The sequence below is a fragment of the Heloderma suspectum genome, chromosome 2 (assembly GCF_057233095.1).
Source record: "Heloderma suspectum isolate Gila_16-S chromosome 2, 16-S_ref, whole genome shotgun sequence".
Classification (NCBI taxonomy): Eukaryota; Metazoa; Chordata; class Lepidosauria; order Squamata; family Helodermatidae; genus Heloderma; species Heloderma suspectum.
The window spans coordinates 200,840,577-200,864,974 of NC_139459.1; the positions used below are offsets into that span (position 1 = coordinate 200,840,577).

At 46.0% G+C, this 24,398-nt stretch overlaps 1 protein-coding gene across 2 annotated transcripts; it reads left to right on the plus strand.

Moving 5' to 3' along the window:
* Positions 1 to 2,874: 2,874 nt before the first annotated feature.
* Positions 2,875 to 23,630, plus strand: MCRS1 (microspherule protein 1). Of its 2 annotated transcripts, XM_084837298.1 has the most exons (15): positions 2,875 to 2,933; positions 4,751 to 4,836; positions 8,339 to 8,468; positions 14,825 to 14,963; positions 15,216 to 15,374; positions 16,045 to 16,154; positions 18,742 to 18,850; positions 19,331 to 19,469; positions 19,562 to 19,637; positions 20,067 to 20,095; positions 20,646 to 20,738; positions 20,962 to 21,044; positions 21,802 to 21,889; positions 22,530 to 22,657; positions 23,118 to 23,630. In XM_084837298.1, the coding sequence occupies exons 3-15, from the start codon at positions 8,359 to 8,361 to the stop codon at positions 23,202 to 23,204; spliced, it is 1,350 nt and encodes a 449-aa protein (XP_084693424.1). In that variant the 5' UTR covers positions 2,875 to 2,933; positions 4,751 to 4,836; positions 8,339 to 8,358; the 3' UTR covers positions 23,205 to 23,630. The 2 variants fall into 2 exon arrangements, with proteins under 2 accessions (XP_084693424.1, XP_084693423.1); XM_084837297.1 differs by lacking the exon at positions 4,751 to 4,836.
* Positions 23,631 to 24,398: the final 768 nt, after the last annotated feature.

Consider the following 24,398-nt stretch of genomic DNA (forward strand, 5'->3'; position numbering starts at 1 on the left):
GACAGCCGAAATCGGCTGTCTAGCCGCGAATGCTGGGCAGCTGAAGCATGGAGGGGACGATCAGCTCTGTGCTTCTCCTGCCCTGCATTGGATAAGCGGTCGCCTCCAAGTTTGGAGGCGGCCACCTATCCCCATAAGACTGCGCCCTTAGGAACTAAAAATTTGCTCCGCTTTCAAGACACTCAAGATCAGCTGCCTCAGACAGCCACCTCAATGCTGTGAAGCGATAGTGCCAGTCTGGCTGTAATCGAACCTGCCTCCAATATAAGTTGTTCCCAAAGCAGCTCTAGGGTGGGCATGCGTCATCCTCCTATTTGAAGGGCTGTCTGGTCCATGTGTAGTTTAAAAATAAAGACAGGAGAGCAGGGAGGGTCTTTGAATTGCCCATCAACAGTTAGCACCTGGACTAAGCAGGCACACAGGTAACCTGGTCACAGTCTTTCCTGCTATGGTGAGGTGTACTGGATTTCTATTTAAATTATAGCCTTTATTTCTAAATGTACATCTACAGTCAGGGCCAGAAATATTGGAACAAGGATAACTGTTTTGGCAGTTGGCCTCTGTACACCACCACATTGAAGTTGAAAGGAAACACTCCCACATAGGAGAGAAGTCAGAACTTCCAGCTGTAATTCAAGGGGTTGGACAAAAGTGGGGCACTAACTATTCAGGAAGTACAGCCAGTGGCATACACACACACCCATCGTTGGTGGCTCATAAGTAATGGAACAAACCAACATCATTTCAAACTTAAGGATCGCCTTTAATACCTGGATGAAAATCCTTTGTGACTGCCTGAAGTCTGGAACCCACGGACATGACCAAATGCTGAGTTTCCTCCCTCGACATGCTTTGCCAGGCCTTCACTGCAGCTGCCTTCAGCTGCTGCTTGTTTGTGGGTCTTTCTGCCTTCAGTCTTGTCTTCAGTAAGTGAAAAGCATGCTTTATTGGGTTGAGATCAGGTGACTGACTTGGCCATTGAAGAACATCCCACTTCTTTGCCTTGAGAAGCTCTTGGGTAGCTTTTGCTATATGTGCAATATGAAGCAGCGTCCTATCAGTTTGGCAGCATTCAGCTGAATCTGAGTAGAAAGTATAGCCTTATACACTTCAGAATTCATCCTGCTGCTTTTATCAGCAGTCAGGTCATCCATAAACACCAGTGACCCGGTTCCATTGGCAGCCATACATGCCCATGCCATAACACTGCCTCCACCATGTTTGACAGATGATGTGGTATGCTTTGGATCATGAGCTGTTCCTTTCCTTCTCCACACTTTTCTCTTCCCATCATTCTGGTACAAGTTAATCTTGGTTTTATCAGTCCAAAGAATCTTATTCCAGAACTGGGCAGGCTTTTTTCGGTGTTTGCTGGCAAAGACTAATCTGGCCTCTCTGTTCTTGAGCATTACCAGTGGTTTGCACCTTGTTGTGAAGCCTCTGTATTTACAGTCATAAAGCCGTCTCTTGACTATAGATGTTGACAATGACATGCCTACCTCCTCAAGAGCATTCTCGACCTGGCTAGATGTTGTGAAAGGGTTCCTCTTCATCATGAGCAGAATTCTACGGTCATCCACTTTAGTTGTCTTCCAGCCCTTTTGCTGTTGCTGAGCTTGCCAGTTAATTCCTTCTTTTTCAGGATGTTCCAAACTGTTGTGTTGGCCACTCCCACTGTTTTTGCTATCTCTCTGATGGGTTTATGTTGTTTCCTCAGCCTAACGATGGCCTCCTTCACTCGCATGGACACCTCTTTGGACCTCATGTTGGGAGTTCCAGTGAACAGCTACCAAATGCACATGTAACACTCAGAACCACCTCCAGGCCTTTTATCTGCCTGATTGGTCATGGGGCACCCAGGAAACAGGCCACACCTGGCCATGCAGCTGCTTGTCAGCCATTCGTTCCATTATTTATGAGCCCCCAATGAGGGGGGGGTGCATGCCACTGGCTGTACTTTCTGAATGGTTAGTGACCCACTTTTGTCCAACCCCTTGAATTACAGCTGGAAGTTCTGACTTCGCTCCCATCTGGGTGTGTTTCCTTTCAACTTCAATGTGGTGGTGTACAGAGGCCAACTGCCAAAACAGTTATCCTTGTTCCAGTATTTCTGGCCCTGACTGTATACCTATAAATTAGCATATGTAAAATTAATGTACATCTGTGTTTTGTCCTCTGTTTTGAGATGCTTTTCTCTTTCTAGGTGATGATGAAGCAGCCAACTCCTGCTGCTCCTGTCCCCATCTCTATTTACCAGAGCAAAGCTCCATCTAGCCCAGCACAGAGGCCATACAGATGCCTTGGGGAAGTCCGCAAGCAGGGAGGAAACAAAGGCCCTCTTCTGCTATTGTTCCCCAGCAGCGGGTACTCAGGGATACACTGCCTCTGAACATGGAGGCTCCATTTTTCCTATTATGTATTATAGCCAACGACAGACGTATGAATTTGCCTAAATTCTCTTTAACGCCATTTAAGCCGTTGACCGTCGCCACTTCTCGTGGCAGTAAATCCCACATGTGACATAAGAAGAAGTACTTTTTGTCTGTCCTGAATCTATTGCTAATCGAGCCCGTCATGTCAGCCCTGTTAATATAAAAATAAAGAAATTAGCGATATAAAATGTTATCGGGGCATGTTGCCATGGTGCCGCGGCCGGGAAAGTACTTCGCCATAGCAACCCGCCTTCGAAGTTTTCCGGGCAGCCCTAATGACTGGAATTGTGCCCTTAACCAAGATGGCCGCGCCACGCAAGCATCCACGAGGAACGCCCACACTCCTCTTGGCTTCGCTTCGGCTTCCCTACGACAAACCGGAAGTGGGGTGTTTTTGTTCCTTTTTCTTCTTCTCTGCCCGGAAGTGATTCAGCTTTCTCTCGCGTCTCCGAGGTGGACGCTGGAGAGAGACAGGAGTCGTCGTCATAACGGTCGGGAATGGTGAGGCGTTGGCGCTACAGGCTTTTTAACCGCCTCAGAGAAGGGCCAAGAGTAGGCAGGGGGAGCCTTTACTTTTGTCCGATAAGAGGCGAAAACAGCTGGGGCGGGTAGAGAGCGCATGCGCAACAAGGGACAAGGCGGGTGGGTGGTAGAACTGCACATGCGCGCGGCGCTTTCATCGGTTCGGCGGCGTCGGGGCGAAACCTCGCCAGCCTGGCGCGCTTGCGCGGATCGGACAGGCGTCGTTCGCGCCTGTTTGCCCCTTAAAGTGCCTTAAGGCGCCATCCTGTGCAAGTTTAGGCAGCAGAAGACCTACAGCTCCCGCTATGCCTCAGCCCGCTATGTTGTAGGCCCTTTTCGGTTTAAATTTGCATAGGATTGTGTCCTTAATTACGTTTGTGTTCTGCCCTTTCCTCTGAGGACCTTAAGAGTGGCATAGAAAGTTCCTCGCCCTGGTCGTTTTATCCTCACAACAACCCTGTAAAGAGGCTAGGACAGGGGTGGGCAACACGGCGCCTTCCAGATGTTTTGGCCTACAGCTCCCATCATCCCTCACCATTGGTTATGCTGGTTAGGGTTTACTTGTTTGTTTAATTTGTACCCTGCCTTTCTGCTGAGAAAATGGCACTCAAGGTGGCTTGCAATCATAGGTAAATAAAAACTTGATTAAATCAAATACAAGCACAATTTTGATGGGAGTTGTAGCCCAAAACATCTAGAGGGCCACAAGAAGGCCACAAGTTGCCCACCCCTGGGTTCAGGTAAAAGGTGGCAACTGGCCCAAGGCCACCAGCCCATGGGATTCATGATTGAGTGGAGATTTGAACTTGGGTCTCTGATTGAAGTTTGCCACTCTAGCCACTACATCACACTACTTTTTAAAACTGTGAAATTGCTGTTTTCATTTTGGCATGTGAAGAACTGCTTTTCTTAAGGGCATGGCATGAACCCCCAGCTTGCTTGAGTAGGGAAGTGAATCCTGGACTCCTTTTATGCCAGAGTTGGTGCAACATTGGGCTTAATGACATCCAGCAGGAGGCAGGATCCAGGAAGCTGTTAATGCATCTTTGTAAGAGAGCCTGGTCCTGGCCTCCTTGAAAAAGGTGGTTTGTCACACCCGTCCTAAAGAAATCTTCTTTGGTCCCTGAGGTCTGTAACAACTACTGGTCACAAATATCCCCTTTTGGGGCAAGGAGTAGATGGTTGCTATGCAACACCAGACACTCTTGAATGAGACCGATTAATTATTTTAGATCCATTGGGGCAGGATCAAAGATCAGTGGTAGAGCACATGCTTTGCATGTACATTCAGTCCCTGGTGTCTCAGTTTTAAAAGATCAGGTAGTAGCTGAGGGAAAGCTCTTTTCTGCCGGAGACCCTGGAGAATAGATATACTGGGCTAGGTGGACAAATGGTCTGACCTGGTATGAGGGAGCTTCTTGGGTTGCTCAGACTTGGTTTTGGCACTGGAACAGTCTTGGTCACCCTGATGGAAGTGTGACTCCGCTAATTCTTCTGGACCTCTCAGTGGCTTTCAGTACCATCTGCCATGGTATCCTTCTGAATGAGATATCCAGGATTTGGGGCACTGAGATTCAGTGGTTCCACTCCTCCCTGGAGGGCCAGTTCTAGAAGGTGGTGCTCTGGAAGGGCACCCCATGGCTTTTACAGTATTGGGTCCTGCAGGGTTCCTGTTGTCCCCAGTGCTTTTAACATCTACATGAAATCACTAAGTGAGGTCATCTAAGGATCTGGAGTGTGGTGCCATCAGTACGCTGATCACACCTAGTTCCCTTTCTCCTTTTCATCTGATTCAGGTGAGGCAGTGCTGAATTGGTGCCAGGGATCAGTGATGGACTGGATGTGGGCCAATAAACTGAAGCTCAATCCTGGCAAGACCGAGGTACTGTTGATGGGTGGTCCATTTGAGTGGGGAGGTGGTGTTCAACCTGTTTTGGATATAGGTTGCACTTCCCCTAAAGGATCAGGCCCGGCTGTTGTCACTGATCCAACTTTGCTCAAGTGGCATCCGTGGTACGAAGCACCTTTCACCAGCAGATGCAGGGGAAGGAATTGGTGATGACCTCAGCTAATGGCTGACTAGTGAACTAAGCCAACATTTGTGGTCCCCCGGACTGTAATACATTCTAGGTGGAGCTACATTTGATGCCTCCTTGGAAACTCCAGGTAGTTCAAAATATATCTGCTAGGTTGCTGTGCTAATCATGACTGGCTCAACAGAATGTGTCATGCCAGTTTTAAAGCAACTGCTCTGGCTGCTGGTTCAGTTTCTGAGAACAATTCAAAGTGCTGGTGCTTACCTTTCAGGCCTTGTTTGGGTTATCTGAAGGAGCGTTGCCTTCCATGTGACCCCACCTGTATACTGAGGTCATCTTTGGGTGTCCCCCACCCCCCAGCTTCTGCGATGAGGCAGGTTTTGACAGAAAGAGGACCGTTTTAGTTGTGGCATCCCATCCTCGGAATTCTCTCTCTAGGGTCACGGCCATACATTTCAGCATACTTACCTACCCTAGTGAGCGCTGGCACCTACTCTGATACATTTTGGCACCAGGAAAAGATTTTTCCAAACCTGTTTTTTGGATAACATTTGAATTGTGTTTGTTCTGTGCCTGCCTCCCCTTATTGTGTCTGCTGTTTTAACAAACAATGCTTGTTATTGTATTGCTTATTATGAACTGTTAGCTGTCATGAGAATAGAAATACTGTCAAGCAGCATATCATAAATAAAATAAAACTAAATAATGGTGTAAGCTGAGAGGTCCTTGTTTCAAATGTTTCCCCTTGACAATGAACTTGCTGGGTGACCTAAGGCTGCCTACCCTTTCTTAACCTCAGCCCCACCATCTGCTATATGGAATCAAGAGTGCTGGCTGACCTTACAGCGTTGCTAAGATGATGTACACAAGCCGCTGTGAACACTCCAAAGCACTATATGCAGTTATCCTCCTCCAGTATCCTGTCTAGGGGATCATAACTGACTAGCTCGAGTTATGCCCTTCTGTGTACACCCAAAAGACCACATTGCTCTTTGATCCTTTTTAACCCTCCTGCTGTATTCACAATCAGGGTTTTCTCCCACTCTTTCAGTTAAACCTGTGTTAGCGACTATGGGTTAAATTGGCTTTCATTCTGGTGGTGGATGGCCAGCACTGGATATAACCCTATGAATAGGGAGCCAGCTATTTCAAATTAACTATCTAAGCCTACAGTCCTTTGCACACTTACCTGGGAGTAAGTCCCACTGCAATTAATAGTTTACTTCTGAGTAGACATGCACAGGATTGCTGTGTAAAGCTGCAATCCTATACCCACTTAACCTTGGAGTAAACCCCATTGAATGCACTTTCTTTTAAATAGGTAGACAGTTGCCACCTAATTTCAGGAAATATTTGTGGGTTCTTAACTAGTGGATTATCATGAAGATGTTTAAAGCAGCAGTGGGTAGATTAGCTTGGTGTAGTTTGGTGTGTATGTTTGTATGTTTAAATGTGAGGCTTTGGGGTGTGTTTTAAACTAGGTCCCTATGGTCCACAGATGTGTATTAAATTGACAAAGTGGGAATAGTCATGCAAGGCTCTTTTAACAGTTAAGTTATAAACTATCTGTGTTAAAATTGGGGGCAGAGAGTTTTTTGTCTGGAGCCTGAAATGGAGAAATAGGAGATTTGGGGTTGGGGGACATGGAAGTATGAAAGGCTTTGTCTTTTAGACTGATGAGTGAAATTCATCTAGAAATAGTATTTTGAAATAATATTGCTACACAGCTAATTCCCCTTCTTGCAAATCTGAGAGCTTCAAAGATAATTTTTTTTAGTGGTAATAGCATTGCAATTGCATTTTGACAGGATTACTAAACAACAACACTTTTTGGCCTTGCTGTTGGAAAAGTACTTTCAACATGTTGCAAAATACAAAAATAATTTAAGGTCAGGGACTACGTGAAACACAACTCCTAATCTGTTTGCTTCTCACTTGCCTGAGATTCCTCCATCATCTGTATCAAATGAAAGATGAATATTTAAAAATACATAACACTGGGCCAATTCACATGATCAAACAAGCCACCGTGGCTTAAATAGCCTAATTACCCGCCTGTGCGTGTCTTGTCATGTCGTCTGAACCTGGGCAGCATGGCTTATTTGAGGGGGAAACAACTCTCAACCCAACAACAGGCCATGGATATTGGAGGGTTGTTTCCCCCTCAAGCAAACCATGCCACCCGAGTTCAGACGACATGAAAAGCCATGCATGGTGGGTAATTAGGCTAACGGTGCCCAGCACATGCCACTGATTTAAACAAGCCATGTTGGCTTATTTTGATCATGCGAACCAGGTCACTATGTTATGAGCTAGTCTACTACAGATTTGTGCTTTAAGTATACAGATTTAAATCATGTTTATGTGGAAATTGTTCCAGGCTCTGAAGATTTCTTTAGGCCGTGGCAGCTGTTTAACGCTAAGAAAAGGAAACCTCTTTTCACACAACATGCGGTTATTATGAGCAGTTTTGTAGCAAGGCTGGAAAAATCCTTAGCATCTAAAAATTTGTTGATGGTGCCAAAAACAACCACCACCCACAAACAAACCACTAAACAATCCCACACACAAGTCCTATGAAGAAAAGTTTGTTAATCATTTTACAGTTGCAGAACTGAGACTTGAGTGAGTGATAGGCCATGCCAGGTCCAAAGTTGAGCAAAACTTTGAAACCAAGCCTCTTAGCTCCAAGTATAATATTTTGTTCACCATATTATGCTCTGTCCCACCAAACCATTGCCATGGAAGATGTCATCTGTCAAATAATAACAATAGTGACTTAGAAGTAAGTTCCTTGGAAATCAATGATACATTTCCAAGTAAAGGTGTTTAGGAACAGTAGGTGCATGTTAAGGAATCAGCCTCCCTCAACCTCCAGATGTTTTGGACTACAGCTCCCATCAGCCTGACAACATGGCCAGTGATTGGGGATGATGTCAGTCGTAATGTAAAATGTTTAGAAGGGACCAGGGTGGGAAGGCTTAAAGTGTTTTTAGGGAATGTGATCCAAACTCAGTTCCTCTCAATGTCTGGGGCTGCCTGGATATGGATGAATCCATAATCTACCCTTCCTCCACCTGGTATCTTCCAGATGTTTTGGACTACAATTCCCAGCATTTCTGACCATTGGCCATGCTGGCTGGGACTGCTGGGAACTGAAGTCCTAAACATCTGGAGGGCACCAGGTTGGGGAAGCTGCTATAATCAGTCTGAAAGAGTGAAAAAAAATCTTTACTTTCCTCTGCAGCATCCAGTATTGGTCACATAGTTAAAATTGATCCATCATGGGATCAAATCCGAGTTGTTGTAGTGCATAGCACTGATTCTATGTTCCTCTTTCTATGGTAGACGTGCTGGATTCCAGACTGATGGCGTCGGGCACAGCGAGCCGCTCCGAAGACGAAGAGTCTCTGGCAGGACAAAAAAGGAGCTCATCGCAGGTTTCGGGGGCCATTCCAAAACGGCGCAGTTCTTCCAGGTACAGTGCTGGGTGTGGTTGGGAAGGTGGTCCAGGGAAAAGGAGGACACCTGGTGTCTGAGCATCTCTTTGGCTTGGAGACTGAACCGGTTGTGTAGAATATCGGTTATGCTGCTTGTTTGTAGTTCTTCTAATATTATATAGATTTATTAGTTGAGTGGGTACACGAGAGATAGGGTCTTTTCTGTAGTGACCCCACTCTTGAGAAATGCCCTACCATGGAATATATGTGTGGATCCTTCTCTAACTGTTTTAAACAGGCCTCATAGACCTGGATTTTCCAATATGCTTTTAAATGAACGGGCGTCCTTTTAATTTTAACATTTTTACTGTTGCTGTTTTAGTTTTATATCTTAGGGTGCAATCCTATGCATGTTTAGATGGAAAAAAAGTCCTACAGCTCCCAGCATTCTCCAGCCAGCCATGGCTGGCACATGCTGGGAGTTATAGGACTTTTTTCTCTCTAAATATGACAGGATCGCATCTTTATTGCTTCAAATTTCTACCTTGTAAACTTCCTTAAGGAGGCTTTGCCTCAAAACATGTTTTAAATAAATAAAATAAATTGTCAGGAATTCAAGTGCTGAAAAGTAGGTAAATAACAGTCTGGCAGATGCAGAGTTGCCATTGGAACCCCACTGTAAATAAAACCTATTTTGAATGGCCCCTTTAGGATATCTGGAACAATGCTAAATATTCTTTCCTCCTTCCAGCTGCCATTAATGGAGTCATCTGGTTGGTAGCACAGTCAACCAATTTAAGCAGTGGTCTAAACATTTTGGCTGGTAACCAGTCAGAATCTGTGGTTGCCACTGCCTCAGCTCTTCCCTCGACTTGGGGAAGGGATGGAGTCTCATGCTGTCATTGGACTGGATTTTATTTATTTATTTATTACATCTCTGTACCACCCAATAGCCAAACCAATCTGGGTGATTCACAACAAAGCCATAGAGTACAGCAACCTGACAAAACACAGTATAAAACTTTTGCAAGTTTAAAACTACAGTATCTAATGAGAGTAAGAGTAAAAAACAGCAGCAGTGTAAAGACCTAAAAATAAAATAACAGATTTAACAGTAAAAGCTGCAGAACTAAAATGCCTCAGAAAATTAAAAAGGTCCATACTTGGCACCGAAAAGACCACAATGCAGCTGCCAACCACAATATAGCTGCCAGATGAGCTTCTCTGAGGAGGGTATTTGACATCCAAGGTGCCACCATTGAAAAGGCCCTTTTTAGAGATGCTTGGAAGCTACAAGAATACTTCTGAGTGCCTCCGAAGCCCCACACGATGTCTTAGACAAGGCCTTGCTCATTCTTTTTCTTTTGAGCTTGCCACAAATTCACTACACAGGATAAAAACAATATGCTCGCCGATGGAGAATGTGTTTGTGCCCCCCTTGAATTTAAGGCCATGGATCACTGCCCCCCCTTCATGGATCACTGCCTTGTTGTGGCGAAGGGGCTTGCGCAACTCAGTGAAGCCATAAGCTGTGCCGTGCAGGGCCACCCAAGACGGACAGGTCATGGCAGAGAGTTCTGACAAAATGTGGTCCACTGGAGAAGGAAATGGCAACCCACTCCAGTATTCTTGCCAAGAAAACCCCATGGAACGTATCACAAGGCTAAAAGAGATGACGCCGGAAGATGAGCCCCTCAGGTCGGAAGGTGTCCAATATACTACTGGGGAAGAGCAGAGGGAATTTCCAAGCAGCGCCAGAAAGAGTGAAGCGGCTGGGCCAAAGCGGAAAGGACACTCAGCTGTGGATGTGTCTGGTGGTGAAAAGAAAATCCGATGCTGTAAAGAACAATATTGTTGAGGAACCTGGAATGTCAGATCAATGAATCAAGGTAAGCTGGAGGTGGTCAAACATGAGATGGCAAGATTGAACATCGACATCTTGGGAATCAGCAAACTAAAATGGACAGGCATGGGTGAATTTAATTCAGGTGATCATTATATCTACTACTGTGGGCAAGAATCCCTTAGAAGAAATGGAGTAGCACTCATAGTCAATAAAAGGGTGGGAAACGCAGTACTGGGGTACAATCTCAAAAACGATAGAATGATCTCAGTACGAATCCAAGGCAAACCATTCAACATCACAGTAATTCAAGTCTATGCCCCAACCACTGAGGCCGAAGAAGCTGAGGTTGATCGGTTCTATGAAGACCTACAACACCTTCTAGAACTAACACCAAAAAAAGATGTCCTTTTCATCATAGGGGATTGGAATGCCAAAGTAGGAAGTCAAGAAATCACCGGGATAACAGGCAAGCATGGCCTTGGTGTACAAAATGAAGCAGGACAAAGGCTAATAGAGTTTTGCCAAGAGAACACGCTGATCATAGCAAACACTCTTTTCCAACAGCACAAGAGGAGACTCTACACATGGACATCACCAGATGGTCAATATCGAAATCAGATTGATTATGTCCTTTGCAGCCAAAGATGGAGAAGCTCTATACAGTCAGTAAAAACAAGACCTGGGGCTGATTGTGGCTCAGATCATGAGCTTCTTATTGCAAAATTTAAATTTCGGCTTAAATTGAAGAACGTCGGGAAAACCACTAAACCATTCAGGTATGACCTAAATCATATCCCTTATGAATATACAGTGGAGGTGATGAATAGATTTAAGGGATTAGACCTGATAGACAGAGTGCCTGAGGAACTATGGACGGAGGTCCGTAACATTGTTCAGGAGGCAGCAACGAAATCCATCCCAAAGAAAAAGAAATGCAAGAAAGCCAAGTGGCTGTCTGAGGAGGCTTTACAAGTAGCTGAGGAAAGAAGGGAAGCGAAAAGCAAGGGAGAAAGGGGAAGATGTATCCAACTGAATGCAGAGTTCCAGAGGATAGCAAGGAGAGACAAGAAGGCCTTCTTAAATGAACAATGCAAAGAAATGAAGGAAAACAACAGAATGGGAAAGACTAGAGATCTTTTCAAGAAAATCAGAGATCTCAAGGTAACGTTTTGTACAAAGATGGGCATGATAAAGGACAAAGAAGGCAGGGACCTAACAGAAGCAGATGAGATTAAGAAGAGATGGAAAGAAGACACAGAAGAACTATACAGGAAAGATCTGAATGTCCCTGATAGCCATGATAGTGCGGTCACTGAACTTGAGCCCGACATCCTGGAGAGTGAAGTCAAGTGGGCCTTAGGAAGCATTACTAACAACAAAGCTAGCAGAGATGACAGTATTCCAGCCGAGCTATTTAAAATCCTAAAAGAATATGCCAACACATTTGGAACACTCCACAGTGGCCACAAGACTGGAAAAGGTCAGTTTACATTCCAGTTCCAAAGAAGGGCAATGCCAAAGAGTGTTCAAACTACCGTACAATTGCACTCATTTCACATGCCAGCAAGGTGATGCTCAAAATCCTACAAGCTAGGCTCACCAGTATGTGAACCAAGAACTACCGGAAGTACAAGCTGGGTTTCAAAGAGGCAGAGGAACTAGAGATCAAATTGCCAACATTCGCTGAATCATGGAGAAAGCAAGAGAATTCCAGAAAACAGTCTATTTCTGCTTCATTGACTACGCTAAAGCCTTTGATTGCGTGGATCACAACAAACTCTGGCAAATTCTTAAAGAGGTGGGAGTACCAGACCACCTTACCTGTCTCCTGAGAAACCTGTACGAGGGTCAAGAAGCAACAGTAAGAACCAGACATGGAACAACCGATTGGTTCAAAATTGGGAAAGGAGTACGACAAGGCTGCATATTGTCGCCCTGCTTATTTAACTTATATGCAGAGTACATCATGAGAAATGCCGGGTTGGATGAATCAGAGGTCGGAATTAAGATTGCTGGGAGAATTATCAACAACCTCAGATACGCAGATGATACCACCCTAATGGCAGAAAGTGAAGAGGATCTCAAGAGCCTCTTGTTGAGGGTGGAAGTGGAGAGTGCAAAAGATGGTTTGAAACTCAACATTAAAAAAATGAAGATCATGGCATCTGGCCCCTTCACTTTCTGGCATATAGAAGGGGAAGAAATGGAAGCAGTGACAGATTTTATTTTCTTGGGCTCCAAGATCACCACAGATGGTGACTGTAGCCATGAAATTAAAAGACGCTTGCTCCTTGGGAGGAAAGCTATGGCAAACCTAGACAGCATAGTAAGAAGCAGAGACATCGCCTTGCCGACAAAGGTCCGTATAATCAAAGCTATGGTTTTCCCAGTAGTAATGTATGGCTGTGAGAGCTGGACTATAAGGAAGGCTGAGCGTCGAAGAATTGATGCTTTCGAACTGTGGTGCTGGAGAAGACTCTTACCAGTCCCCTGGACTGCAAGGAGGTCAAATCAGTCCATCCTAAAGGAAATCAACCCTGAGTGCTCATTGGAAGGACAGATACTGAAACTGAAGTTCAAATATTTTGGCCACCTAATGCGAAGAGAAAACTCCCTGGAAAAGACCCTTATGCTGGGAAAAATTGAAGGCAAAAGGGGAAGGGGACGGCAGAGGATGAGATGGCTAGATAGCATCACCGATGCAATGAATATGAACTTGAGCACACTCCAGGAGAGAGCGGAGGACAGGAAGGCCTGGCGTGCTATGGTCCATGGGGTCATGAAGAGTCGGACACGACTTAACGACTGAACAACAACAACTGAGGAATTGTACAGTACCTTGTGTTGATGAGTGTACAGCTTTTTGACCTTTTAAAGTGGGATTGCAACATTTTTTGTTGCAGTATGGCCTAGATGCCACTGTTGAGTTACTGTGAGGGAGAAAAGTGAACTTGGTGCAAAGTATTACTCGTTAAAAGCTCCCCTGATTAGAAAAAGAACCCAAGATGTTATGGCTCTGTCAATTAGAGACTGGGGACCTCTGGCCCATCAGTCTAATGTGGACTGCAGCACTCTCGCAGGCTGGGGCCCTTCCTCTGGCACAATCTTCATCCCCGTTGTGGTGCGCTGGATGGGGAGTTCGTAACCTTCCCTCCCAGCACGCTGCGATGGGGATGAAGATCAGGCCTTCTCCGTCCTTCAGGTGCTTGCCACATGGATCAGCTGGCTGATCTGCATGGATCAGCTGAGGAGGTAGGGGGACTGGGAAGGTGTATATGTCTGTATGAGTGTGTGCGTATGTGAGAGACAGACACGGAGAGAGAGAGAGAGAGAGATGGGGACTGGCTATGCCCATCTTGTGCTCTAGCTGTGGCCACTGCTGGCATGCAGCCCTTAGGAGGTTTTCCAAGTGACCATCCAGTCCTTGAGCCAAAAAAGGTTTTCCACCTTGATATAAATACTGCATGTTGTGGTGCTAGTTGATTTAAAAACCAAAGATGCTCCGTTCAGCTTGGTACATGATTAATTTTCCCGTAAGGCCAGGCTTTTCTCCCAAACATCCATTTGGAACCCTTTTGTAGACTTGGGCCTCCAGGATATCCATTGATGCCCCAGGCTGACATGGGCTGTGTTCTATGGCAATGGAAGGACAAGCTAATGGAGGAGTACCGGATTTTTTAAAAGGAATCGGCTTTGCTGTGAGCAGGGCTCCATGAGCAGATTCTCCACAACAGTAAAAATCGCTTCACAGGACATAGTTCCCGGTGGGGGTGGGGGTTGAAGTGAACGTCGTCTGATTGGCAGGGCCTACTCAACCAATAAGGGAGGCTTCCCCCCTCTCCCGCCCCTTTCGCCTTTCCCCTGAAAGTCCAGATGCACCTGCATTTCAGGAGCAAGCCTCATTGAACACAATAGGAGTTACTTCCAAGTAGACACACACATGCTTGTGCTGGGAAAGGAGGCGAGAACACAAAGACAGAAACCATCCTCCATTTTAACCCACAGGACCTCATTGACCACAATGGGAGTTACTTCTGAGGAGACATTAATGGAATTGTTGTGAGAAAGAGACTGAAACTAGCCCCATTTTTAATGCACAGGATCTCTATAAGGAAGCTGTGAAGGAGTTATGTCCTGAGGCAATAAATCGGAGCCTCGAGATCGTGCTTAATCGCATTTAAGGAATTGGGCTTTGATATGTGCCGTGTCGATTGAGGGGCTTCTCTAATTTCTGTGGTCGTTGAGAGGGCAAGCCTCATTCAGCACGGTGAAAGGCACACCCCTGGGCAGGGCTAGCATACCCGAGCTAAATGTTGGGGGCGGGGCACACAGCAACTATACCGGGGAGAACCTGACTTAAGAAAAAGAATCTGACTTTAAGCAGCCTCAGGAAATCCAGTTTTTCCCTGAGAAGCTCCGGGGTGGCTGCTGGATGGCCACAAATCACTGGTGGAAACACCCCCATGGTTTGCAGTCGTGCTGATGGGGGCATTGTGAGGAGCTAACCTATTGCAACAGCGTACGGCAGTGTGGCTGTTCCCATTCTAGGTTCATCAAGCGGAAGAAGTTTGATGATGAGCTGGTAGAGAGCAGCCTTGCTAAATCATCCAGCCGGGCCAAGGGCCCCAGTGGGGTGGAGCCCGGGCGCTGCTCCGGCAGCGAGCCCTCTTCTAGCGAGAAGAAGAAGGTGAGTGGAGTGACCCCGGTGCCCTGTTGGGGAGGAGCCACCATGGCAGAACTGTTGCCTTGTGGTTTTGAATGCTGGGCTTTGGATTCCCTCACCGACCACATTGGCTAGGGCTGGCCTCCTTTGGCTGCTGCCGGTGCCCCTGAATGACCTTGCTCTGAACTTTGTCCACAGCCACTTTGTGACTTGGCTCTCCAGGCTGTCTTGGCTTCCCTTGATGGTGTGCCTGTTGCAACCTCTCTGCCTCCTCAGGTGTCCAAATCCGTCTCTGCGCCAGTCGCTCCAAGCCCAGCTCCAAACCCCAGCCTCGCCAAGCGGATGAAGAAGAGCAAGCAGCCCTTGCAGGTCACCAAGGATTTGGGCCGCTGGAAACCCACCGATGATCTGTTGCTGATCAATGCTGTGCTTCAGGTACTGGAGCAGGGTTAGGCCAGGGAGAGGGCCAAGGGTTCCGTTGGTTTGTTTTTCTAAAAAAATCTCAAGATCCGCATTGCGTCAGGAGCGGTTTTTGAATCACAGATGCCATTCTTTCTTCAAGAAGTCCAGGGTGGCTTCCATGGGGCTCCCAGGCAGATTTCTACCTGCGGATCTTTAACATCGCATACTGCAAGACCACTGTCTATGCCATATGGGCCTGACTACTTTCCTGGACCTGAGGAAAAGCCTGGGTGCCTTGTGCTCCCACATCTCCTGGCAAGCTCCTACGAGTTTGTGTAGAAGTACTGAGGCAGATGGACCAGTGATCTGACTGAGTCCAGTCCAGCTTCATGCATTTGTTTCCATGTTACAATTCCATCTGTTCCTTCCCAGTGTTTCTCTGTGCTTGCCTTTTTGCTCCTCCTTAATCCTCCACTGTGTTGAGTTTAAGATCAAAATACTTGAAGCCAGTAGGGTTGCTCTGTGCCTGCTATAGTCTGCATGTCTCAAACCAGAATATGTTCTTTATTTGCTGCCCCTACCCTAGACTTGGGCATCTGTGTGAGTTGCAGTGCGATTCCTGGATTGCCAGATGGGGAAACATTTGTTTCATGCTGGGAAGGAAGTGGGGAGTCATTTCTTTCTTTTTTCTTTCTCCCTGAAGACCAATGACTTGACCTCTGTGCACCTGGGGGTGAAGTTCAGCTGTCGCTTTAACATACGGGAAATCCAGGAGAGATGGTATGCATTGCTCTACGACCCCGTGATCTCCAAGTAAGTCCTGTCATTCCCACACAACCATGGTTCTCAAAGTGGGTGGTGTGGGTGCTGAGTTGGTTCCTAATCCTCCACAACCTAGTTTCCTACCAAGGGAATGTCTTGTTTCCAAGCACGGGGAAGGGCCAGAGTGCTTCCTTCTGAACCCAGCAGCCCTGGGCTATCTCCAGCTGAGGAGCAGAACCACAGCAGCCTGTAGTGGGAGGCAAAGCGTTCTGTTACACTGGAAAAGAAATGTGCATTCCTTTACAGTAGTTTCCTTTACAGAGATCCTAATGCTCTTGCTTTGAAGTAAATTCTTTTGAAATCAGTGGGACTTACTTTCAAGTACATTCTTGGAATGGAGGGCTGTGTGTGTGGTGATACATACAGTGGGCTTCTTTATGTTTGCCCTCAACGCCACTGCTGTATGGAGGCAATTGTCTGTCAAGGATTTCTTCATTCCCTTCCTCTCTCCCTCATGGCCCAAAATAAAGCCAATTGACAACCCTTTTCTTCAAACAACTACGAAGGTGTGGAAGAGGTGGGAAAAAATTCTTGCCCCACTGCTTGCACCTCTCACACCCTTCTTGGACCTATTTTAGGGATAGAATCGGTACATCCAATATGGGAAGTGGGAGGAGAAGGCTATATAGAATTAGAGACCTACTTGTTAGAGGTCAACCTATAACAGAGGAATCTTTGCACATATAGCTAGGAAATACCCCACATAATTGGCTCTACTTAGTCCAAGTTCGCTCTTTAATAAACAAACTAATCAAACTAATGAATCACAGTGACGTTTAACAGTTTTTGAACATCACTGTGTTGCAGCAGACAGATCTATGAAAGGTTTAGCTGCCGTTATATTATCAACAGTTAATAAATGCCACTGTGGGCAATGCTAGTAATAGAAGGCTGGATTGGGAGGAAGATTTATAAATTAAGAATGTTGAACATAAATGGATGCAAATGTGGTCTCAACCTCCTTTAACACCAGCTAGAATTCAAGAGGTGGCTCTTAGAGGGCTCTTTAGATGGCACTGGATGCCTCTAAAATGATACCTGATCGATAACTCCATTACACCACTTTGCTGGAGAGGCTGCAGTACAGTAGGTTCCTTTATGCATATGTGGTGGGCATATAAGCTGGTAAAAAAAAATTGGGGAAGCTGTCTGGGAATTTTTTTGACATTATAGGGCAACTGCTGTTTCCTACTCCAGCCCATGTTCTTTTGTCCCTTACTAACCACTTAGGTGTTCCTATAATCCACAAGGAGTTGGTCACTCTGTTAGTAGTTGCAGCGCATATGGAAGTTACAGCTCAGTGGAAAATTGCTAATAATCTTTCCATGCAAAAGTGGATGGCGAGAGTGCGGGAAATTGCCTTGTCAGAGAAATTAATGCAACACAGCAAAGTTGTGTGTGGTTTGTCTAGTACAGACAAGTTTGATGGGGTATGGTTACCTTTTATCACATATATTAATCAATCCTTACCTTTTTTTTCTCCTCCACTTACCCATGTTTCCTTGTGGCAGTGGTCAATAAGACAACTTGACACGGATGGTTAAAAGATTGTGTTTTTATTTTTAATATTATGGATTAGATCTATAAAAAAGAAAAAAAAGGATTTCTTCACTCCCCTCAGTGCACACGTAGTTGCCTTACTGTTCTTTCTTCCTTACTCTTCAGCCTCTCTGGGTCGGAGGGAGATCCCTCCCCTGCAGCAAGAGTGGGAATCCCTTAATGACTGGGTGGTGGAGAGGTGCTCCACAGCAGTGGGTGGTTAGTGGCCCAGAGTTTTTCCTCCATACCTGCAAGTCATTCGATTGTCCCAGAGGCTCAGAGTCCTCAGCAGAGTCCTCAACAGATTTGGAAGAGTGAAAGCAGAAAAATAGGTTTTATTTGTAACACTATTGGCTAGGTAGAGCTACAAGTGAAACACTGGGGAAGTAGTGTAGAATCCCAGTTTCCAAAGAGCTCACACATAGGAATCCAGCCTAAGCATTATGGACAAGTGCCTGGCTATTCACAATACAGTTGAATATTCCATTTCATACTTAATGTTAAGACCTTATTTGATATTCAGCACCCTCTTGCACATTTGCTTAACATGGGGAGGTAGTCCAGTTTTTCTTAAACAGGGACTTCCTGACAAAATGGCAGATCAAATGTTCTCAAAGAACTGCTGAGAGCGGAGGTGATCTGAGTGGAAAGCACGTGTTTCCTAGTTCTTCAGTGCCTGAACTACTGTGAAATGCTTGTTTGGCATACTTGAGCCTTACTCAGAAGGCAGTCCTGCGCACGTTTCTACAGTTAAGGTGCTGGGGGAGGCTTGTTGAAGGCTTAAGGACCCTGACTTAAGTGTCTCCCTTAGCTTAAAGGGATGGGGAGGATGTTTTCATTGTACTCAGGTGACTTCCTTTGTCCAATTTTTCCATCTTGGCATTAGCGAGATGGAGAGGTAGCAATCTCCTTTTTTAAAGTCTCTTTTTAAAAACTCGTGTGTGAATGCTGCTGGGAGCTGTTCGGCATGGGAGCACCTGCTTCCACCGATTCTTTCTAATCAATGGATTTTAGTCTCTTTCTCTCCTTTCTTGCGCAGGCTGTCCTGCCAGGCCATGCGACAGCTGCATCCTGAAGCCATTGCCTCTATGCAGAGCAAAGTGCTGTTCAGCAAAGCAGAGGAGCAGCTGCTAAGCAAAGTCGGCTCGGTAAGGATCAGTAACTGGGTGTGTGAACCTCTAGCCCCAGTTACCTTAAAGTAAAGCAAGGCAGGGTTCAGAATAGCCCCCTTTCTACCAGGACTTGTTTGCTAGAGGCCTTGATGGGGTTTTGCTTTTTGCTATAGCATGTTGGCTTTCTTGCTACCACCCCAGCGTAGCTACCACCCCTGGCTACCACCAGTTTCCTCTTCTTTATGCATATACGTATTTGTGTCTCTGTGTTGTTATCTTTTGTTTATACATCTTTTGAGACCAAGGCAGAGCCATTTTAAAGTTTGTGTCATTGCATGTAAATTTCACCGCCATGGTCTTTCAGGAAAACCTAAAGTTGACATGATCTTTGGCATACGTAACATTTCTAGAGCTATATTTAAAGCTGCCTGAAGATCCCTGTAAGTGAAAATAAACATGAGAACCTGCCCTGATAGTGGTGGTTCTTGCTCTGACCTGTTCCCATTCTTTTCCCAGACCAGCCAGCCCACTCTGGATACGTTCCAGGACCTGCTGCACAAACACCCTGAGGTTTTCTACCCCTCACGCACTGCCAAAGTCCTGCAGACGCACTGGCAACTCATGAAGCAGTACTACCTCCTGGATGATCAGACAGGTAAGGCAAGCATATCTGTTTCCAGTAATGTCCGAGGCCGAGGTTCATGTTGGGATACTAAACTGCCATTTGCCCTCTCTGATCACATTCAGTGCAGCCGCTGCCCAAAGGAGACCAGGTGCTCAACTTTTCTGATGCTGAAGACATGATTGACGACAGTAAGCTGAAGTAAGTAAAAGGGGTGTGGGTAGGACCAGCTGTCCCCTCCTCTTAGGGATAGACCATTGTGCCATCCATATTCCTGGCCTGGTCTGGCTTGGTGGGTGAAGAGCCTTCTTAAGGCTTACAGCAACAGTCTGAGGCAGGCCACTGTTCTTCCCGTTGCGCAAGTAAGGACATGGTGTGAGTAAAAGCCCAAGGCTACCCATTGGATCTCTGGGAGAGGAGATGTTTGCGTTTGGACCTCCCAGGCCTAGGTCAGATACTAGTTATTGGACTCTACGTCCCAGCTCCTGTGTCTGATAAGTGTATCTATAGAATCTGCTTTTCAGAACGGGGCAGGGCAATGTAAATGCAGAATTGGTACTGGCACTGGAGAGGTCAGTTAGCAATTCACAGTCTGCCTAACCTCCTCCTCTCCCTCTCTCCTTTTTGTAGGGACGTAAGAGATGAAGTGTTGGAGCATGGTGAGTTGGATTCTGCTTGTTGTGATGTAGAGCAGTGTATGGACAAAAAGAAGCCCCCGCTTCACATGGCCCCCCTCTCCATAGCTCTGTATAATAGGCTGTGTGTGGCTCTGACCATTGTATCTCAGTCCATAACAGGCAGCTTTTCAACAATGTAGCAATACATTGTGGTCTCCTAAAATCAAAATGGCTTGTAGGGCTTAGAATCCCTCTTGAACAACTAAGGAAGAAAAGCATTGCTGTGCCTCACATATTCCATACATAAGGAAACTTAGGCTGCAATCTGATAAAAACAGACCTGGGAGTACGTCCCAGTGAATTCAGTGGGACTTACTCCCAAGCAGACACGCACAGGCTTGCACTGTTACTGTTCTCCTTATCTAACTCCCCAGTCTTGCTTAGTGGTCCTAGACAAAAACCAGGCAGATATCCCCACCCCAAGAGCACTTGCCTCTTCCTTGGCCTATGATGATTACGTATTTAAAATAACTTTTATCTCGCCTTTCCTTCAAATATCTCTTTGTCGCACTTGCTGCCTTTTCCCTCGCAGAGTTGACTGTGGCAGACCGGAGACAGAAGCGTGAAATCCGGCAGCTGGAGCAAGAACTGCACAAATGGCAGGTGCTGGTGGATAGTATCACAGGTGAGAAAGGTCCCTAAAAGCTGCCTCTTATGGGAACATGTAAGGAGGGGTCATGGGGGTAGGAGGCTAACTCTGGGACTGAGGTATGGCCAGAAGACTATCACTCTTGAGATGATTGGTGTTAAAACACCCCCCCATCATGCTTTGTGCCTATAAGTCTGGTGTTAGTTACCCCATTCTTCCAGAGGCTCTCCCCCTCTAATCCCTCCGTTCTTTCGATCAGGAATGAGCTCCCCTGATTTTGATAACCAGACATTGGCTGTGCTGCGTGGAAGGATGGTGCGTTACCTCATGCGCTCCCGGGAGGTGAGCCCAGTCTTTAGTTCAGCTCATTAGTTTAAGACGATGCGGGACTTTTCACTGTAGGGTTGTATCAAGGGGAGCAAGTGGGAATAGTTGAGTAACAGGGTCTCAGAGTCCATGTTTGATACCTGATTTAAAACTTTTTTCCTTATTTTTTTTTAATTATCCTAGCAGGGACCCTAGCTATTTCTAAAGAATAGTATTTGATTTCAGTGTATTCTCAAGGGTTGTAGAACTGTCTGCTTCTCATGAGCAGGGAGTATCTTCAGATATTCAATGTGTGTGTGCTTCTGAGGAGCTGAATCTTCTATAAAAGAACATTTTTTGATTTGGGAGGTACTGGCAACTTTTCAGTGACAGTCTTGTGACAGTCTCAGAGAAGGACAAAACTCTACCAACAGTAAAGTTGATAATAGGCAGGGTTGTGTGGATTCTATACGTCTCCTATTGCACTACTTGTACCTAATGTGATATCTAGTGCAGAGTTCAGCATCCTGAAAAATTCCAGGCTTTTATTCTTATTAAAGCAGGTTTTCCCACATAGCCATTCACTTCTACTGTCCATCTTTTACCCTCACCTGTCCTCCTACTGCATCTTATCAAATAATGACAGCTTCAGTATCCTTTTTAAAATACAAAATGCAAATTTAGCTAGTTAACACAAAATAAGAAACTATATGCTATGCCAATTTTTCCTTGGAGCAAAATTCTGCTTCATTGGAGGCAGAGTGTGAATAGTTTTGCTCCTTTCCTCTTCCAGATCACGCTTGGCAGAGCCACCAAAGACAATCAGATTGACGTGGATCTAGCACTGGAGGGGCCAGCATGGAAAATATCTCGCAAGCAAGGTATTGGCGAATGGGCTGCTGCCTCTGACTTGCTGGGGGAGAATGATTTTGTGGGACTAGCTGTGTGAAACTGAGGTAGGGCTGGAAGAGAAGGCACCTGTCGAGTGCCTGAATGGGGTTGAGAATCCAGATGTTTTGTTTCTTTCTATGGTTCCTGACCCAAATGTCTTACGGTACCAAGGTGCCTTAGGGGTGGTTGCTGCAAGGATCAGAATGTGGGGCAAGTGCTGTGCCTTGCACAGGGCTGGCAGCTGGTGGTCAGGTGATGTCTTCAAGGCAATTTTTGGAATTCCATAAACTCCAGCCAACTTTCTCGCTTTCCTACTGTAAAAAAACACAAAAACCCATTCTGAAAAGTCCAAATTCAATGGCACTTTTCAGCTTGCACAGTTTTCAGATTTAAAGCCTCAGGTCGTGGTGGTGGAATTAACTTGACCATTTCACTTTTGAGTATCATAATGTCTAATTAGAATAGTGTAAAGGGAGGGCAGTGTGTCTAAACTGCTATAATCACAACACCTCAAATCTATGCATCAGCTGTGGCCTCAGCTTAGGAAGCATCCCTTACAAGCAGTTTGGAGTTGCTTTTCCTGCCTCCCCTCGCAAAGTTCAGTTTCTCCTCACCTCTTCACACACACAGGTGTCATCAAGTTGAAGAACAATGGCGACTTCTTCCTAGCAAACGAAGGCCGACGACCCATTTATGTTGATGGGCGCCCTGTACTTTGCGGCAGCAAATGGAAACTCAGCAACAACTCGGTGGTTGAGGTGAGTCTTGAAGTGGGGCTAGCTGTGCTTTGTGGTGAAACAGGATCTCGCCTGGAGATTGTCTTCTTGGCTGTTGGTCTCATAACAAGGATTAGCTGGTATTCAGAGCACCTCTCCAGCAGGTCCACCTGATGGTAGAAGCCTTTACCTGTGTCTGGCTGCTGCTCCTCTGATTTTGCAGAGTCAGCTGATTCTAGATATTATAAATGAAGGGGGTAAGGGGAGTTGTTCAGCTGCTGTTAAGATGAGCCTGGTGCTAGCTGAGAGACAGAAAACTACAGTGGTAAAGCCTTGAGGTTAATTTATCCTGACAGCTGTCTGGTTGGGATGACATTATAGGCCCCTATAGTAGCTGGTTATTCCTCAAGGAGGTGGGGAAATGATTAGGATAGGGTATAAAAAGTTTGCTTGTCCTCTCCCTCCCCCTCTTAAATTGATAACCTCTTCCCTTCTTCCCTAGATTGCTAGCTTGCGCTTTGTCTTCCTCATCAACCAAGACCTAATTGCGCTTATCAAGGCAGAGGCTGCCAAAATCGCCCAGCCCTGAGGCTTGGATCAAACCAAAGGCAACCACGGACCTGTGTTGTGGGCTTCCCGAATTTATTCACTCTGCCAGCAGGGGCCACCTTGCTCTCTGCTGATGATGCAGCTTCACACAGCTTGCCCTCTTAGAGGCTAGGACTGAAATCTTTCAGTGGCCTTTTCTTCTGTGGAGGGTGAGCCTTGCTTCACCAATCAGCAAATACATATGAGAGAGGCAGGCCTAAATGGAGTTCTCTAGCTGACTGAAGCATCCTGCTGGGTGTCCTTAGTTGTGTGGGAAGGGGCCTTTCTGCTTCTGCTGATTATGCTAGTGGGGCTGTTGTGCTTGATTCTCTTTGGGACAGAGTGAGAGAATCTTCCATAGAGGATTCAGGGAGAGGAGATGGGGAGAGTTAAGTGTCAAGTGAGCTAATAAAATAGTTGCCAGTCTCATCTTTTCTGCATTGCATTGGTGCTCTACTTCTGTACAAGATCACCTTTCAGCTCTTGCCAAATATAAGGCAGTGTCCAGTGCGATGCAAACACTAATGTAAACTACGTTGTGCTAGCATAAAAGACCTCTGGCACAACGCCAACAGGATTAGCTGGTGCAACACAATTCCATGGAATACCTGTCGCGCCAGCTAATGCTGTTGGCGCTGCCCTAGAAGTTCCTTACACTGCTGCAACGTGATTTATGTTAACGCTCGTGTCGCATTGGATCCTGCCCCTAGTTTAGGCATTGGGAGCAAAATCCTGGGCTACTGATTCAAAGCAAAGAGTCTTACAAAAATAAAGGTCCATTGGTTTATATTCCCTATAAGTTCTTCTGCAAGAGCACTGATATTTTGCAGGAGTACTGGTGGATTAATATTTTACCTTACTTGTCTGTGACTGCAAGCTACCCTAGAGCTTAGCTCTGGGAAAGACTAGTGTAGTCTTCCCCAAGCTGGTGCCCTCCAGATGCTTTGGAATACAGTTCACAGCATTCCTAACCATTGGCCATGCTGTCCGGCATCAATGGGCGGTGAGCAACCCCATCCCCCACCCCCAGACACACACACACACACACACACACACACAGTCAGTTACACACATCCAGTTTGTGCTACTTTGCATAACCTCTGGAGACAGAATTAAGGCTTCTTGGGGACATGTGACGCTGTTGTTCTTCCCACACTGGTTTAAGAGGAGCTGCGTATTGTGAATGTCTTTGATC